General features: G+C 41.5%; 1 protein-coding gene across 1 annotated transcript in view; it reads right to left on the reverse strand.

The window, feature by feature from the left end:
* Positions 1 to 285: 285 nt before the first annotated feature.
* Svopl (SVOP like) overlaps positions 286 to 18,645 on the reverse strand; it is a 51,211-nt gene continuing 32,851 nt past the window's right edge. The window contains exons 14-15 of the mRNA XM_042054571.1: positions 1,067 to 1,180; positions 286 to 342 (exon numbers count right to left, since the gene is read on the reverse strand). Coding sequence (XP_041910505.1) covers positions 286 to 342; positions 1,067 to 1,180 — 171 coding nt within the window. The remainder of the gene's footprint in view (positions 343 to 1,066; positions 1,181 to 18,645) is intronic.

Raw genomic sequence — 18,645 nt, forward strand, 5'->3', positions numbered from 1 at the left:
CCTGTCATGTACCCGACTCCTTTCTCTAGATAGTCAGATCTAGACTGGCCTCTGTGCTCCATACTGAAAGTCCAGCTTCCCCAGGACTTGTGCACAGAGGTATGTTAAGGAGCCTGTGCCCTGCCTTCGTCCACAGCCTCCAGGGAAGTAAGGAGCCTAAATATAGAACTCAGGGCCATTTCATCTCAGGCCAAAATACTGCCTGCCTTCATAATGTTTAAAGTTAAGTAGACCAATCATGAAAGATGAGAAAGGGAAAAAAGCCAGTCCTTGCAGTAGAACTCATTAGTTTGGGGTGGTGAAGCCATTAGGGGCCATCAGGCCATATGAATGGTCCCTTCCCTAGTCAGTGTCATGGTCATTTGTAAGGAGTTTGCTCAGGCAGGCACCTTTTTAGGTAGATGGGCTTAGTGCAGCTCAAGCTATTTCAGATGCAGTGGAACTAGAGGTTAGTTTACTTGGGCAGATGGAAATCAGACAGCAGGTGTCCAACTCATATTCCAGCCTATTTCTAGATGGGGAAACACTAGCTCATGATGCCTGAAGTAAGGCCTCCCAAAGCTGCAACCTGCACAGCTGGCCCAGGGAAGCTACACTAAAGCTTTTACCACTCTGAGTATTGGGGAAAGAAAGCTAAGCTGTTGCATCGCACCCAGTGATCCCAAGGCTGTAGCACTGTTTCAACTCGACCCCATGGTTTATTCAACAGTAGCTTCTACGTGAAAATCTATAAAGTGAATTGTTTGTTAACTTCAACGTTATTGCTGCTCAGAATTTCAATCTGGACACTCTAATGAGGTTTCTTTGCCTCTAAAGTAAAGGCTACCCATATCCCAAACTTCTCTTGGGTCAAAAAGTGGTGGCCAAGGAGCTAAGAGGTGTCTCAGCAGTAAGTTACTGTTCTGAGTTCAGTTCTCAGTCAGCACCTAACATCGGACATCTCCCACACTCGCGGGGGATCTGTGCTCATTCACATACCCACACAGATACATATGCATACACATCAATAAAAATGGATTTTCTTACAATCACCACTTAAAAACTGAGAGCTTCCTGAGTCCCTTACCTGCAGAGCACGTCCTTTGGTCTCAATGGGTAAAGTAAATGCAGAAATGGCACACACAACACAGACAGATGAGAAAAGACATAGGGCTCCCAGGAATGAGGCGCTCATTAGGACCTGTAGGTAAAACAGAACGACTTCACTGTTATTTTATAGCACAGGATTTGCCCAATACATATATAAATGGTCTGTAGCCAGTTCTGTACATTGTGCTTTTGAAACATTGGTTTGGTTAGACCAAGTTGGTATCTTGAGTGCGTGGCATTAATGCACACTGGACAGAGAGCTTCCATCTCTGCACCTGCCTGTTCTCCAGCTGCTCTGAACTCCTAACTCCTCACTTTGTGATACACTTTCACCGTGTCCACTCCCTCCTTCAGAAGAGAGAGAAGCTCCAGAGTCTGAAAAGATTGCTAATTCATCTTTTCTGTATTCACAGTGTTTTGTGTGATGGTCAGAACTTTATTTTGTTGCTCAAGACAGGATTTCTCTGTGTAGTCCTGTCTCTTGGAACTCACTGTAGATCATGCTGGCCTCAAACAGATCTGTTGCCTCTGCCTCCCAAATACCAAATACATCTTTTGGCTGGGTCTTTTCACTTTGCTACTGTTTAACCAAAGATTCCACGCACCTGTTTATCTAGAACAGTTACCTATACAGTGAAAAAGGAACAAGGCCTGTTAGAACCAGACTGTGTACAATTTAGAAAGATCTGGAAAGATAACAAACTCAGAAACCCAACTCCAGTATATAAAGTTTACTGCTTTCCAAACTGGCGAATAACTCACATGTGTAAGCAGAACCCAATATATTAACATCTCTAATTAGTTGGAGTTGACCTAGCAAATGATAAATGTTCTGATTTGGGAAGATCCTGGGTTTGGGGGGGGGGGGGCGTGTATTGTAGGGCTTGAGAGTAGCAGAGTCTCATGTACCACAGGCTGGCCTTGAACGCTGTTCTCTGTCTCTGAATGCTAGGATTATAGGCACGATTTATCTAGCTCTCAGCTCTTTGATATTCATCAACAAAGTAAATTTTTCTGAAGCAGGAGGCTGGGGAAACAAACCAAAGGAGACTAGGTAGCCTGTACAATGCATGATGAGATCACACAACAGAATGTCTAAAGCCTACCACTTTGATTAATGCGCATTGAAATTCTCATAGGCACCAGAATGGGTTCTAAATTATCCCTAGATATATTTATTTGCACCTATTTCAAAGTACGGAGTTGGATAAGACCCTGAAGGGTTGAGTTTAAATCTCATCACTATTCTATCAGAGGGCAACTGTCTTTTTGCTTCCCTAGAGAAATACAGGGCTCCTCTTTGTGGCAATCCAGTGTATAGCTATGACTCTTATACAACCTAAGCTAGCCTAAGTAATTTTCTGTTACTTGTAAGCAAGAAGTCTATGGAATTACCAGATTATAGAAGTCATCTGGGGACCTAAGAATTAAGAATATAGCTCAGTGTTAGAGCCCATGCTTAACATGTATGAGCCCTGAATACAGTCAGCATCATTTAAAAAAAAAAAAGGGCTGGAGAGATGGCTCAGAGGTTAAGAGCATTGCCTGAAAGGTCCTGAGTTCAATTCCCAGCAACCACATGGTGGCTCACAGCCATCTGTAATGGGGTCTGGTGCTCTCTTCTGGCCTGCAGGCATACACACAGAATATTGTATACATAATAAATAAATATTTTTAAAAAAAATAGTTAAAATGCATAGTTCTGAGTTCACTCCGGATTGACTAAGCTAAAAGGAAAGTAGTCTCTACTTCTAAAGGATAGTTACAAACACCAGGGACATAACTTGCCTAGCCTGTGAGAGGCTCTAGGTTTAATCAGCATAAAACCCTAAAAACTAAAAAGCAGGGTTGGGGATGTAGCTTGTTGGAACAGTGTTTACCTAGTATGAATATGGGCCAGGGTTCAAGCCTCACCAGGGAGGAGAAACACTAAAAGGAGGGACATAGATTAAAGGCAAGGAGCTTTATGTGACAAAGGTCAGCCTATCAAGACAAGTCATAGGTCAATATACAAGATGAAAGAACTCGAACATGCCCAGCTGAGAGGAGAAATAATTCACACATGACTGGAGCCTTCTACTATGTAGCCCTTCTTCATTTTAAGATTTGTTTTAATCTTCCATTTACGTGTGTGCATATGCATGAGAGTGAAGATACCCATTAAGGCCAGAGGAGATATTCAGACCCCTTGGAGCTGGAGTTAGAGGCAGTTCTGAGAGGCCTGATGTGACTGGTAGGCACTAAACTCTGGTGCTCTGGAAAACCAACAAGAGCTCTGAAATAGAACATGAAGGGGCTGGGGGTATAGCTCAGCGGACTGCGACCCACTATGCACCTAGTACTGGCTAAACAGTTCATGGTAGTATGTACTTGTAATCTTAGCACTGGGGGCCAGCCATCTTTTGGGCGATGGCTTACAACTCTGAGGAGAGCATAAATCCTGTGCTCAAAATTAAACAAGCATGAAAAAAAATAGAAAACCGTGTGCTCAGACATTAATTAAATGAACAGCACATGAATGAGTTTTAGTTCTTTAAAGTCTTACATAATTTTCACCAAGATAATTTGTAATTCTAATGGAAATAAAAATTCCCAGTAGGAACTTCAATCAAATTAGAAAAGAAAATGCTTTTTAAAATGAATTTGAAAGAATATGTAGGAAAAAAAATCAGGAAACCTGAAAATTGTCAGTGAGCCCAAGGGAAGTTATTAGCTTCAGGTATGAAACATTAGGTTATGGAGTAGAGCAATAAAATGGAGAATCAAAATATCATTAGTGAGTGCTATAGTAGGGACCTAGTAAATCAGCTGAGAGGAGGCTGTTCGTTAATGGCCATTAGTCTTTATATATGCTAGGTTCTCTGCTGTTGAGCTACATCCCAGATGGTTTTGTGACTTTTGAAAGCTAGATTCTTACCTCAGGTCTTAAGAATAAAGTAGAAATCAAAGCTTAAGAAGTAGATGGGTGTAACCAGGCTTTAATCCCAGCACTTGGGAGGCAGAGATATGGGGCTCTCTCTGAGGTTAGTCTGGTCTACATGGAGTTACAAGATAGCCAGGACTACATAAGAGAGACCATGTCATTAAAAAGGGGGGGGGGGGGGGGCAGGGGCAGATGAATGTATGATACTTAAGCATGACAAAAAAACACCATTTAACCATAGGTTAAAATAATTGGTTCATTAACTACATAAACATTTACGTTTATAGGCCAAAATGTTTTGATAGTAAAATCAAAGGTAAACTATAAAACTATTTGTATTGTAGGGCCTGGAGAGATGGTTCAGTGGTTAATAGCATTACCACTCTTGCAGAGAACCTAATCGGGCAATAATGTGAGTTCGAGGCTGGTCTACAAAGTTCCAGTAGAGCCAGCGCTGTTACAGAGAAACCCTGTCTGGGGCAGAGTGGCGGGGGGGGGGGGGGGGGGGGGGAGCACGCATAGCAGAGAACCTGAGTTCCATTCTAAGCACCCATGTCAGGCAGTTCAGAGCTGCCCATGGTTCCGGCTCCAGAGAGATACAACATGCATCCATGTGTACATGCCCCCATGCAGATATATGTGCACACATATAACTTAAAATATAACAAAATAAACTAAATCTTTTTGTTTCTATTGCAATGAGAAAATGGAGTTCTACTATGACAAAATCAATGCCCTTCCAGAAAGAGGAGATAGCAAACATTCCATGATGGGAGACACCTACAAGCCAAGAAGAGGGAGGGTTCTGACTAGAACTAAATAATGTCTGTTTATCCCCACTCAGCCCATGGTATCTTATTTACACCAGTTGAATAGTGAAGCAGCTGACAGAAACTGTAAGGAAGAAATTTGTGGGCAAAGAAATGTCTGGAGTTTAATCAGAAATGCAGGAATTAGGATTCTAATTTGAAACAGTCAAATGGAAATGCTGAGCACGTAATTAGAAGAATCTGGAGCTCAGAAGCAAGGCCTGATGCAGACATGCAAAATTAGGAGTCATGAATTTGAGCATGGCAGCACAGCTGTGATCCCAGCACTTGGGATTAGAAGCAGGAGGGTCGGGATTTCAAGGTCATCCTCTGCTAGAGCGTTTGAGGCCTATCTGGACTGTGTGAGATCCTGCCTGTCTCAGAGGGGCTGGAGATGGGAGGGTGGGACAGGTAGCAAAGTCTGATACCATCAAACCTAAATTCAATCCCTATGATGGATCCACATGATGGGAAGACTTGCATCATGGCATATCCATGCTCATGCACACACACAAATTTAAAACTGGAGCCGATGGGCATATAGTAATTTAAACCCTAAAATGATGGTGTGAAGCACAGTACGATGAGGGAAGATCGGTGTAGAATACTAAGCAGTAAGAAATTTCCAAGAAGTAAAGGAAGAATAAAAATAAACCTTAAAGCATTAAAGCAACTGAGATGAATCCACCAGAAACTTAGGAAAAACAAGAAGATAAGATGATAGAAGCTACCAGAAGGGAGCAAACTCCTTAATATGGCTGGGAGCTCAAGGAACCTTGAATTTGGATCTCTGAGCAGGGATCCAGTAGGGGTTACTGCAGGAGTCAGGAAAGGAGAGTGGAGTGGAGAAACTCCTCTTAGTTTACTGGAGAGTCCAGAGGACTTAGTTTACAGTCTGACCAAAAGTATTCTGCATGGATGGGATACGATTACAAACCTGAAAACTCAGGAGACCTGATGAGCATCTATTCGGAATAAGATCAGTCAGCTGACTTTAAAACAATAGCCAGGGGTTGGGGAAATGGCTTGGGTTAAAGCAATTCAGATCCCCAGTACCTGTGTTAATGCCCAGCAAGCCAGCCCACTGGCAGATTCAACAAGAGACTCCTGATTCAGAGAACAGAGAGTGATGAAGGCACTTGGCACATTCACCACATGCATGAGCATCTGCTTACACATGTGCATACACATGAACATGTGTTCAAACAAGTTAAAATAGAAGTTAAATAAATCTCAAAGTATAAAATATCTATGTGTAAACTTAACAAAGCCTGAGTCTATCGGGAGCTATTGAAGACGCAGTCCCAGCAGAGAAGCACAGATGGGAAGGAACAATGGACACACAACTGGGTTGCTCTTCACAGATGCCAACTTATACTTTAGATCTCAATTTCAATGTCACTTGCCAGAGAATATTTGTTTTACAAAGCTTGACATCCCTTTGCTCATATTGTTTCCAAAGCACTCATCACAGTTTGAAATTATCTTCATTACTTGCATATTTATAAATTACCCAATTTCAATGTAAATTTCCTGAAGTAGGAACCTTAGAGTGGTGTACTGCCAAATATTTAACAGCAGTTTCTCAAGAAACCCAAATCACTGGTGGTGTAAATACTACCCATGGCTAACTTTGAATGACAATGTATAAAATAGCTGTAGAATTTCCCCAAAATGTAACAAGTTGACTTTAACACACTACTAGAACCTTCCTTGTCCAGTGTATTTGCTACAACAAAATGGAAATAGGGCTGCCATGGTTTCATTTTCTCTCCCAAGAGCTTATTCGGTGGGAGCTTGGTCCTTGGGAAAGTGAAGCTGGGCAGTGGGTTCTAGTGGAAGGTCCTGAGGTCAGTTGGAGATGTGACCTCAGAAGAGACTGTGGGACCCCAGCTTCTCAGATTTCCCGCACCTCCCATTGGGTAATGTGAGCTCCTCACTCTCATGTCACACATGCTGCCCATCAAGCTATCACTGGAGACTGAACTAATGGAAACTCTTCATCTTGAAATTTCAGCTTCCAAAGCTGAGCTAAATAAACCTTTTCTCTGTAAGTACCCATTAAATGTTAGTAGAGGGAGTAGAGAAATAATAACTTAGGAATTTGGTGTGCTTGCTGTTCTTTCAGAGTACCATAGTCCAGTTCTTAGCACACTTGTCGACCGGCTTATAACTACCTGTAACTCCAACTCCAAGGATCCAGTGCTCTCTTCTGACCTCCATGGGCAACTGCACTCATACACATACCCACACACATAATCGAACTTGCCCACCAGCTTATCCTAGAGTGCCCCCCACCACGTTTCTGTATCATCCACACACACCTAGGCCTAACTCTAGGAGTCCTCCAAGCTAGCCCTTACCCTCCCCCAAACATGCTCAGGCCTACCTGTGAGTACATAGCTTATACTCCAACTTCCCTAGTGAGTCTGCTCAGAACCAAGCCTGCCCACATTCCCAAACCTAACTCTGGTCACACAGGTCCTGCATTAAGCCAGCCTGAGCCAGGCCAGAATCACATATCAAATATACAACCAAGGGAGGAAGACCACATGCTCAAGTCACATCCCCAAAGCACGAACAATATGAATGGCCAAGACGGTATTCCCAAATCCAAACTCTCCAATGAGAATTACCTAGATGAATCCCAGGATGCCAAAATTTAAATAACAATTGTCAACTTCATCAAAAACTTGAATAGTTAAAAGAAGAACCAGTAACAGTGAATTTAAAGAATCAATAAGCTCAGCAATAAATGAGTAATGCTCAAGAAAAACACATAGCAAAATGAAAAGAAAATTATAATTCAAGATTTGAAAACTAAATTCAGTAAAGAGAATTGTTGAAAAATCAAGCTGGAATGAAGATGGAACTGAAAAGCTCGGGAAACAAAACCTTAAGGAAAACTTTACACACAATGGACCAAGAAGAAGAATATCAGAACGTGAAAATAAAGTGGAGGAATTGCACCACAAAAGCAAAGAAAATGGGAAGAAATGTTTAAAATACATGAGAGAAACATGCAGAAATTATGGGACGCCATTTTAAGAAAAACAAATCTTTGATTTATAGACATAGATGAAGATCAATGGCATAAACTTGATCGTCAACATGATCATAGAAGAAATTCCCCCAAATCAAGAAATGACATATGTATAATAGATACAAAAAGCACACTGAACATCAAACAGGACCAGAGAAACTCCCTATGGTGTGTTATGATCAAAAACATTAGATATACAGAGAAGGTTTTGAAAACTACAAGAGAAAAATCACGATACATATAAAGAAAAACCCATAGGAATAGTAGCTGATCCCTCAGTGGAAAATTTAAGGACCAGAAGAGCCTAGAGTTATGTACTTTAATTTCTAGAAGACCATGCATGCCAACCTAGATCACTATACCCATCAAAACCATCTACTAAGTTTTGAAGAAATACTTTCATGATACAAAAAAGTTCAAAGAATTATGTCTACCTAACCCGCCCTACACTGAATAATGGACACAATACTTCAGACTGTAAAGATGAATAAGCATAATCAAAAGACTATAAAAAGAAAACAAACAAGACTATAATTATTGAAACAAAGTAGAACCAAGAACACAAACAGGAAAAAAATAAAGAAGATAGCAATCAACACATGCTTTTCAATAATCTTTAAATATTAATGCCCTCAACAATTAAAAGGCACAAAGTAGTTGAATGGATTAAAAAGTCCATCTTCAGCTGGGCAGTGGTGGTGCACGCCTTTGATTCTAGCATTTGGGAGGCAGAAGCAGGCAGATCTCTGTGAGTTTGAGGCTAACCTCATCTACAATTCAAGTTCCAGGGCAGATACATAGAGAAACCTTGTCTGGAAAAACCAAAGTAAAATAAAACAATTTCCATTTTCCTGTTATCCATAAGAAACTCATCATCTTAGCTTCGATGACAGCCACAACCTTAAAGTGAACAGATGGAAGAAAGTATTCCAAGCAAATGTGACCAAGAAATAAGCAAATGTCGAAAGATATTCTAATAGTCAACAAAACAGACTTCAAGTTAAAATTAATCAGAAAGATAAAGGACACATCCTTCTAATCAAGGGAAAAATTAGCCAAGAAAACATTACAATCCTAAGCATAAGAGACTTAAAGGCACATAAATTTCAACTCAGTAATAGTGGGTGATTTTTATAAATCATTTTTAATACAAGAGATAAATATACATCAAAATTAAAATACCTAATACATCAAACGAACCTAACATGTGTAGAATATCCCACCCAAATACCAAAGAATATACATTCTACTCAATCCATGACTCTAAAATAGAACGTATCTTGGGAACACAAAAAAATTCTTGACAATTTTAGAAGAATTGAAATAATTCTATGCATTCTGTCTGACTACAATGCAATAAGGCTTAAAATCAACAGAAGACAAATCCCCAGTAATTATATAAACTCGTGAACATTAAACCACACTTTACTGAACAATGGATGAGCCAGAAAGGAAATCAAGAAAGACATTTAAATTTTCCTGGAATTAAATAAAAATAAAAACAACACAACAAACTCCCTGGGATACATTAAAAGCTGTCCCAAGGGAAATTTATAGCTCTAAGCACCTAAAAAAACAAAAACAAAAAAAAAACAACCTAAGGGCACAGTTGGGCAGTGGTGGTGCACGCATTTAATCCCAGCATTCGGGAGGCAGAGGCAGGCTGTTGGGCCAAAATTATCTCAGGGCCTGTACCTTGAAGCCTATAGAACAGAAAAAAAGCCTGGCTCAAGTTCAGGGCCCTGTAGGACAGAGAAAGCCTGGCTCGAGTTTGAGTGGGGATGAGACAGCAAAAACTAGGTAGACGCCCCTCCCGCCAAGGGAGGGTTTGGCTGCCTCTCATTGGCTGAAGGTGCCCTGACATGACAGGGTATCATTTAACCCTTATAAGCAGATGCTCACAGTAATAAACTGAGTTCCTGCTTTGACTCAACTTCCTATCGCATCTGATTGTCCTGCACCATGGGGCTACAGAATGGGTGGATAGCACCTTTCCATGGGGAATAAGGAGGCTCAAGGAAGCCTAGCAGCAGGCAGATTTCTGTGAGTTCGAGGCCAGCCTGCTCTACAAAAACTAGTTCCAGGACAGGCTCCAAAGTCACAGAGAAACCCTGTCTAAAAATAATAATAATATAGCACAAATAGATAAATGATGCAACTCAAGAATTTGGAAAAGCAGCCAGGCAGTAATGGCACTCACCATTAATCACAGCACCCGGGAGGTAGAGGCAGGTGAATCTCTTGTGAGTTCAAGTCCAGCTTGGTCTACAGAGAGAGTTCCAGTACAGACTCCAAAGCTATAGAGAAACCCTATCTTGAAAAAAAAAAAAGAATTTGGAAAAGCAACAAATCTAGTAGACAGTAATGAATAATAGAATCAGAGCAGAAATAGAAATGAAAACAACACAAAGATGAGCAAACCTAAGGGCTGGTTCTTTAAAAACAAACAAGATTGACAGACCCTTGGCCAACTAACCAAAAGTAAAGAGATGACCCAAATTAGCATGATCAGCAATGAACAGGGAAACATTACAGCACACAAAGGTAAAATCAGAATGTTACAAAGAAATATTTTAAAACCTGTAGTCCATTAAGTTACAAAATCTGAAAGAAATGGATAAATGTATAAATTAATCTAAACTCTCAAAGTTAAGAAGCGATCAATAAAAACATACCTATAGCAAATGAGGTTGGAGCAGTAATAAAAAGCCTTCCAGTTTAAAAAAATCCAGGGCCACAGGAATTTACAGCAGAATTCTTTTAGACTTTCAAATATCTACAGCTTATTTTTCCTAACTATTCAAAAGAGAGAGAAAGGAAGGGAGGGAAGGAACATTCCTAAACTCTAAATCCAGTATCACTTCATTACCAAAAGCAGATAAAGGAGCAACAAAAAAAGAAAAATTACAGGTTGATAGTCCCCAATAAACAGCCATGTAAAAATCCTCAGTCAAACTTGCAAACCAGGTATATATTAAAATGATCACACACCATGATCAAGTTGGCTTTACTGCAGAGATACAGGGACGGCTCAACAAAAGTCAGCAAGTGTAATAAATCATATAAATGGGATTAAAGACAAAAATCACAATCACTTCAATAAGTGCCTTGACAAAGAAAAAGCCTTTGACAAATCCTATATGCTTTCATAATAAAAGTCCTAGATAGAGAAGGACTGAAAGGAATATACCTCAACATGATAAGGCCTATCTATGACAACAACATCATCCTTGTAAATGGAGAAAAACTCAAAGCAATTCCATTGAAATCAGTCATGAGACAAGCCTGTTCACTATCCTTTTGCCTTTTTGATACGTGCTTGAAGCACTAACTGGAACAATAAGGAGAAGGAAATTAAAGGAATACAGGCAGGAAAAGTCAAGTTATCCCTTTTTGCAGATGATTTGATATTATACATAACAGATTCCAAAAATTCCACCAGAAAACTATTAATGGTCACTCATTCTAGCATGGTTGCAGGACACAAAATCAAAAGTCAATAGCTTTTCTATATATCAATTACAAACATGCTGAGAAAGAGATCATGGACACTCTCTTGTGTAGGATATTTGATCGCACTATGAAACTCCAAGACTGTGTTAATAAAATTAACCTTGGATCAGGGGGCGGAGCCAGTGATTAGTTGATAGGAATTAGCTACAGAGAGGATAGAGGAGCCAGGAATACAGATAGATGCACAGGAAGGAGTAGGGAGGGACTTGTATCACAAGTCTTTTTGGTTTGGAATGAATGGAAAGACATTTCTCTTACTGGGTCTTCTGCCAAAAAAGATCAGATGGTTGCTTCTCGATTTCTCTGATATAGCAGATTTTCACTCCAACATCTGACTCCTGAGCCTTTATTGGTAAATAGAACAATAGAGGCTTAGTTAAAAACTACATTTGGCAACTGTGGCCAAGCCGGTGCCAGAAGGACCAGAATTCCCGCCCATTCTCAGTCTTAGTATTGGGGACATTGACTGTAGGGCCTCAAGGTATAAACGATAATTAAAATATCCATAGATTTGAACCAGGTGGTGGTGCAAGCCTTTAATACCAGCACTCAGGTGGCAGAGGCAGGCAGATCTCTGTGAGTTCAAGACCAGCCTGGTCTACAGGGCAAGTTCTAGGACAGGCTCCAAAGCTAGTGAGAAACCCTGTCTGGAAAAACAAAACAGAAAGAAAGTAAGAAAGGGAGGGGAGAAGAAAAAAGAGAAGAGAAGAGAGAGAGAGAGAGAAAGAGAGAGAGAGAGAGAGAGAGAATACATAGATTCAGGTGTGGCTGCTAAGCCAACAGAAAAACAATACTCTCATTCATTCATAATAACCAATTGTTTTTAAATCTAGAAACCTAGAAAACACTAGAAAATGGAAGGACCTCCCTTATTCATGGGTTGGTAGAACTAGTATTGTAAAAATTACCATTTTACCAAAAGCAATTTATAGATTCAGTGCAATATCAATCAAAATCTGCATGATACTTCCCATAGAAACAAAAAATCATCCTAAAATTCATTTTGAACCACAAATGACCCCAAATAACCAAAGAAATCCTGAGCAAAAAAAATGAATGCCCAAGGGATTACCAGATTACAGAGCTGCGTTAATGAAACAGCATAGTATTAGTACAAAAACAGACATATAGATCAACAGAACAAAACAGGAGACTCAAACAGGAGTACATGTAACCAGAGCCATCTGATACTTGACAAAAATACCTGAAACATATGCTGGATAAAAGACAGCATCTTCAACAAATGGTGCTGGGAAAACATTATATCCGCATGTAGGATAAAACTGAACCCATGTTTATCATCCAACACAAAAATGAATCCCAGATGGATCAAAGACCTCAAGGCAAGCCTGGAACACTGGAACTGCTAGCAGAAAGCAGAGGCAATACAAGACGTGAGTGTAGGAGGGACTACCTGAACTGGGCGCCATTTCTTCAGGAATTCATACTGACGACTGACAGTGGGACCTCATCAAACTAAAAAGCTCTGTACAGCAAAGGATACAAGTGACGGGGAAGCCCACAGAGTAGGAGAGAACTTTTGCCAGCTTCATATCTGAGAGAAGATCGATATCCAGAATATAGAAAGAACTAAAACAGCAGCAAAGAATCAAGAAACAAGTAGTGGGGCTGGAGAGATGGCTCGGTGGTAAACTTGCTGTTTTTAAAGACCCAGGGGCTCCCAGCATCTACAGCAAATGATGCACAACCGACTCCAGCTCTAGGAGACACATAGCCTCTGGCCTGTGGGTTCCCATGTGCACATACCACCTCTACACACACTCACACATATTTAAAAATAATAATAGGGGTTGGGGATTTAGCTCAGAGGGAGAGCACTTGCCTAGTAAGTACAAGGCCTTGGGTTTGGTCTTTGGCAAAACAAACAAACAAACAGACAAAAATAAGTAAATTTTAAAAGAAATAACCCAGTTTAAAAATGGGCTACAGATCTGAACAGAGAATTCTCAAAAGAATAAGTAAATGGCTGGGCAGTGGTGGCGCACGCCTTTAATGCCAGCACTCGGGAGGCAGAGGCAGGCGGATCTCTGTGAGTTCAATGCCAGCCTGGTCTACAAGAGCTAGTTCCAGGACAGGCTCCAATCCAAAGCTACACAGAGAAACCCTGTCTCGAAAAACCAAAAGAAAAAAAAATAAGTAAATGACTAAGTAAATATATCAAAAGATGTCCAATATCCTTAGCAAATAGGGAAATGCCAATCAGAGCTGTTTTGAGATCTTATCTCACTGCAGTCAGAACAGCTAAAATCAATAAGACAGCCGACAACAAACACTGGAGAGGATGTGGGAAGGGGAACCCTCATTCACTGTTAGTGAAACTGGACATCAGTGTGGAGAATTCTCAAAATGCTAAAACACCTACCAGCCACTCCTTGGCCTACCCCACAGATAGGTGTCCAATGCCAAGTTATTCAGTAGCTATGAAATAGGAGCAGCCCTAATTGTCCTCCTGCCGATGAATGGATCTTGAAAACGAATGGAATACTGTTCAACTGTTAAAAAAAACAATCATGCACACCTTTAATCCCAGCACTCGGGAGGCAGAGGCAGGCGGATCTCTGTGAATTTGAGGCCAGCCTGGTCTACAAGAGCTAGTTCTAGGACAGGCTCCAAAGCTACAGAAAAACCCTGTCTCAAAAAACAAAACAAAACAAAATCATGAAATTTGCAGGTAGATGGATGGAATTTGAAAACATTAAGCCAGACATCAGCCCCAGCACTCAGGAGGTAGAGACGTCAGATCTCTGAGTTCAAGGTCAGCCTGGTCTACAAAGGGAGCTCTAGGACAGCCAGGGCTACACAGAGAAACCCTGTCTCAAGAAATTATTATAGCAACTCAGACCCAGAAAGACAAATACTACAAGTTTCTAGATCTGAGTATATAACCAGGAGTCCCCATGGAAACCAGGAAAGGGGCCATGTGGGGTGAGAAGGAGCTCTAGAAGAGGGGCTAAAAGACATAGGTGCCAGGCAGGGGAAACGGCAGAGTGGGGATTTAACTGGAAGGGGGGAGGAGGCCAGTGTAGGCAGGGAGGAGGAAAGAGGGATAAATGACACTGTTTGAAAAGTCATATGGAAATATATTGGTGTATGTTTTCTTAAGCACATACACACATATAGACAGGCATAGAGAAAGGAGGAGGTATGAGACTTGGGTGGTGCCCCACCCCAAGAGCCATAGGCCATCTAACAGAAGCCCAGTACCAAGTATGGCAAGCCTCCTTTTGAGTTGCTGACCAGGGGAGTCAAAGAAATTGCTAAAGTAATATATATGTTATTGGTTTTGCCCTTGGTTACCAGTAACACCTACTGTTGACGATAGCACACACTTTAGACACAGGACTTGGAAGAATCGAGGCAGAATTGCCCTGGAAGCCTCCCTCCAAAGGACTAGATCTCAGCTGGCTATGAAAGCTACCAAGTGAGAAAAGCAACCAATAGTCCTACCCAGTTATAAAATGTAAGAACTACAGCAATCACCAGCGGGGCAAGGTATTCCCAGTGGTGCAACAGTGGCATTTCTATCTTAGGGATAACCAACAACTGTCGAATAGGGCCTAGGACTTGTTCAATAGGAGAGCATTTAAGCCTGGCACTGTAAACCTAGTCAACTACCTGCAGCTGGTGAAGTATCCCTAAAGAAGAACCTGCTACCACCATTTTCCTAAACCAAAATGTTTTCTGTTTTCTAAATATTTATCCTGATAGCCCCAAATAAATGTACCTCTCATCCCCCCATAAAAGAAGCTTCATTTTGCCTCAGAAGGAAACCATTATAGAAATTGACAATTGATCAAAAAGCAAAGGACAGCTGACCATGGGCTGCCCAGCTGCAATGATATGCTACAACCCCTACACCTACGGCTCAGGGGGATGCTGCAGAAGATGAAGCAGAAAGAGTAAGATCCAGAGGACTAGGATGTCTGCTGTAAGATAGTATCTTTCTGTGTGATAGGGAGCCGTAGCCATGAAATTTCAACAAAGCAGATATGCCAGTGTGGATGGGGGACATCTCACAAGGCCCCACCCCTAGACAAAAAGCCACAGGCAAGTCAGAGCTGATGAGGGAGAAACAGTCTTCCCTAGGTACAGGTCTGCTGGTAGGCTATCCAGTCCTAAGCAGTCAGCCCAAACACATACATATATGAGCAACACTAAATGGACTCAGTAGGCTATGAGAGAGAGAGAGAGAGAGACAGAGACAGAGACAGAGACAGAGACACAGACAGAGAGAGAGAGAGAGAGAGAGAGAGAGAGAGAGAGAGAGAGAGAGATCACAAATTTTCCAGGCAGTGATGGTGTATACCTTTAATCCCAGCACTCAGGAGGCAGAAGAGGCAAATCTCTGAGCTCAAGGCCAGCCTGGTCTATAGAGTGAGTTCCAGGGCAGCCAGAGCTACACAGAGAAATTCTGTCTCAAAAAACTAAAAAAGAAGAGAGAGCGAGATCACAAATTTGAGAGGGAGGGAGGGGTGCCCATGGAAAAAGTTAGAGCAAAAGAAAGGGAGGGGATGATGTAAATAAAGTACTCGTGTATAAAGTTCTCAAAGTTTTTAAAAATATTTTTAAAGGATGTTTAAAAAATAAAGTTAAAAGACATCCTCAAAGTGATACCATTTTTTTATCTAAATAATGAGTTCCAGGCCACCCAGGGGTTCATAGGAAGACTTTCCACAAAACAAAGAAAATCCCAAAACAAGAAAACTGTATAATATCAATATTTTAATCTAAAAAGTAAAACTAAAACATGTTACCTGAACATTTAATTGGGATGATGTAATTCTACATATACTAACATGCTAATAGAGTAACAATCTTATCTCATAAAGACTAGCTACTAGAGGTCTTTTCACTGTTCTAACTGCTGAGCTACATAATACCTCTACAAAAAAAAAAAAAAAACCCTCTATAATGGGGGACTATTGCTCCAAAAGCCATTTCCTACATTAGTCACTGAAAGGGAATACTGAATGAAGGGACCCTCTGCCTCCTAACAAAGGCTCTGTGTGTCTGTCCTGCCCCATTCTGAGTCCTGACAGGCTGTTGTTCAACAGAACTAGCAGAGAGCTGCTCAAGAAAGAAGAGACATTTCAGACGGTTACCCAAGAGCTGTACTAGGTTGGAGGGGCGATTGAGTCAGAGCGGAATGAGGGTCACTGCTATGCCACTGACGACAAAGGGAGTGGGGCAAAGACAAGGAAAATGTCTATGTTTCACTGGGGTTATGTTCACACATAACCCACTGCTAGCCCTTTGTGAAGCGCTTTTTGTGGGTGTGTGATGCATGTGTCTGTGATGTGTGTGATATGTGTGTGTGCGATGTGATGCATACGTGTATGATGTTTGTGTATGCGATGTGTGTAATACATGTGTGTATGATGCATGTGTGTGATGTGTGTAATGCATGTGTATGTGATGTGTGTAATGCATGTGCATGTGATGTGTGTGATGTGTGTAATGCATTTGTGTGTGAAGCATGTGTTTGTGATGTGTGTGATACGTGTGTGCGATGTGATGCATATATGTATGATGTTTGTGTATGCGATGTGTGTGGTGCATGTGTGACACGTGTGTGATGTGTATGATGCATGTGTGTATGGTGCGTGTGTGATGTGTCTGATGTATGTGATATGTGTGTGCGATGCAATGCATGTGTGTATGATGTATGTGATGTGTGTGACACACATGCCTTCATTTATTTGCATGATACTCACTTGATGTGAGGCCATGTTTAGCTTCATCCACCAGGGGGCAGTCCTCATTGCTTTAACATAAATTTCTATTTTGCCCAGCTGTTCCACACCACAGGCTGTCCCACCAACTTGGATGAAGGTCATTCATGCGCTATAGGGACTTCACCGCCCATCCATAGACGGGACCAACATATTATACATTGCTGTACCAAGGTACTTCTAATGTCATTGACTCTGTAGGTCTTTATGCTGCTCCAAAATTCCTATGTTGAAATCCCCATCTCAGATGTGAGCCTGTTCTGTCTGGAGGGATTTGCACCCTTATAAAACAGACCACACCAGGCCTTTCATAATGAGAAGGTGACCATGTCGCGGCTAGGCAGAGACCCCACCAGAACCCAATCACACAGGCACCTGATTGTGAGCTTCAGTCCAGAACTGTTAGAAATTTCTGTCATTCACAGGCTACTCAGTCTGTGATGTTTTCCCTTTTTGTATTTGAGTCAGGGTCTCACGTAGCCCACACTGGCTCCAAATTTACTGGGTAGGTGAGGATGACCTTGAACTTCTGATCTTCCTGCCTCTGCCTCCCAAAGTGCTGAGTTTGCAGGGCCTGGAATACAAGCCTTCTTGGCTTGCTAGGCAGACTCTCTCCAACTGAGCTACACCCCTAGCCCCTCAGTCTATGATGCATTGTTCTATGAGCATGGACACCTGACTCCTACTGCATCCCGGAATAAAGGAGAACAGGCCCTGAACTAGCTCCACAGCAGCCTTGTACTGACCTCCTCTGCACTGTGGTAGGCCTTTAATAATTCTGGAGCAAAAGTCTTCTTTTGTGTTTGCTTGGGCTACATACACCCAGATTTTATTTTTATTTAAGTTCATTTCTTAACAACTAGATACCTCAAAACATTTGATTTAAATAATGCATTTAAACAAAACAGGCCTGTAGTGGTGGTGGCACACGCCTTTAATCCCAGCACTTGGGAGGCAGAGCCGGGTGCATCTGTGAGTTCGAGACCAGCCTGGTGTACAGAGTGAGTTCCAGGACAGCCAGGGCTATTCCACAGAGAAACCCTGTCTTGAAGAAAAAAAAAGATTCATTTGAATTAAACTTTATGCATTAGTCTTTAGATTATGTAAACATATTACTAACTAATGTATATGGGTTTTGCTTTTAAAATACTTTTATTTTATGTGTGTGCATGTGTGGGGACGAGGGGGTGCTTTATATGTGTGCAAGTAGCTGAGGTGTTCAAAAAGAGGGCATCAGGTATCACATAGCTGGGGTTACAGACAATTGTCAGCCACCTGACATGGGTGTTGGGCCTGAACTCTGAAAAGCAGCAAGCATTCTAAGCACGACTCTATCCCTCTGGGCCCGTAAAGTTCTCACTTTAACTCATTTAATAGCCAGTCGTAGGAAATCAGAAGAGAAAGAACTGGGTGAAAGGCAAAGCAGCTCCTAATCTGCACCCTCCCAGTGGATGGGACAGCCTCTCTCAGGACGGCTCACAGAGCAGCTGACTCAGCTGTGGGTCTCCATCTCTG

This window comes from Arvicola amphibius, chromosome 2, assembly GCF_903992535.2.
Source record: "Arvicola amphibius chromosome 2, mArvAmp1.2, whole genome shotgun sequence".
NCBI lineage: Eukaryota > Metazoa > Chordata > Mammalia > Rodentia > Cricetidae > Arvicola > Arvicola amphibius.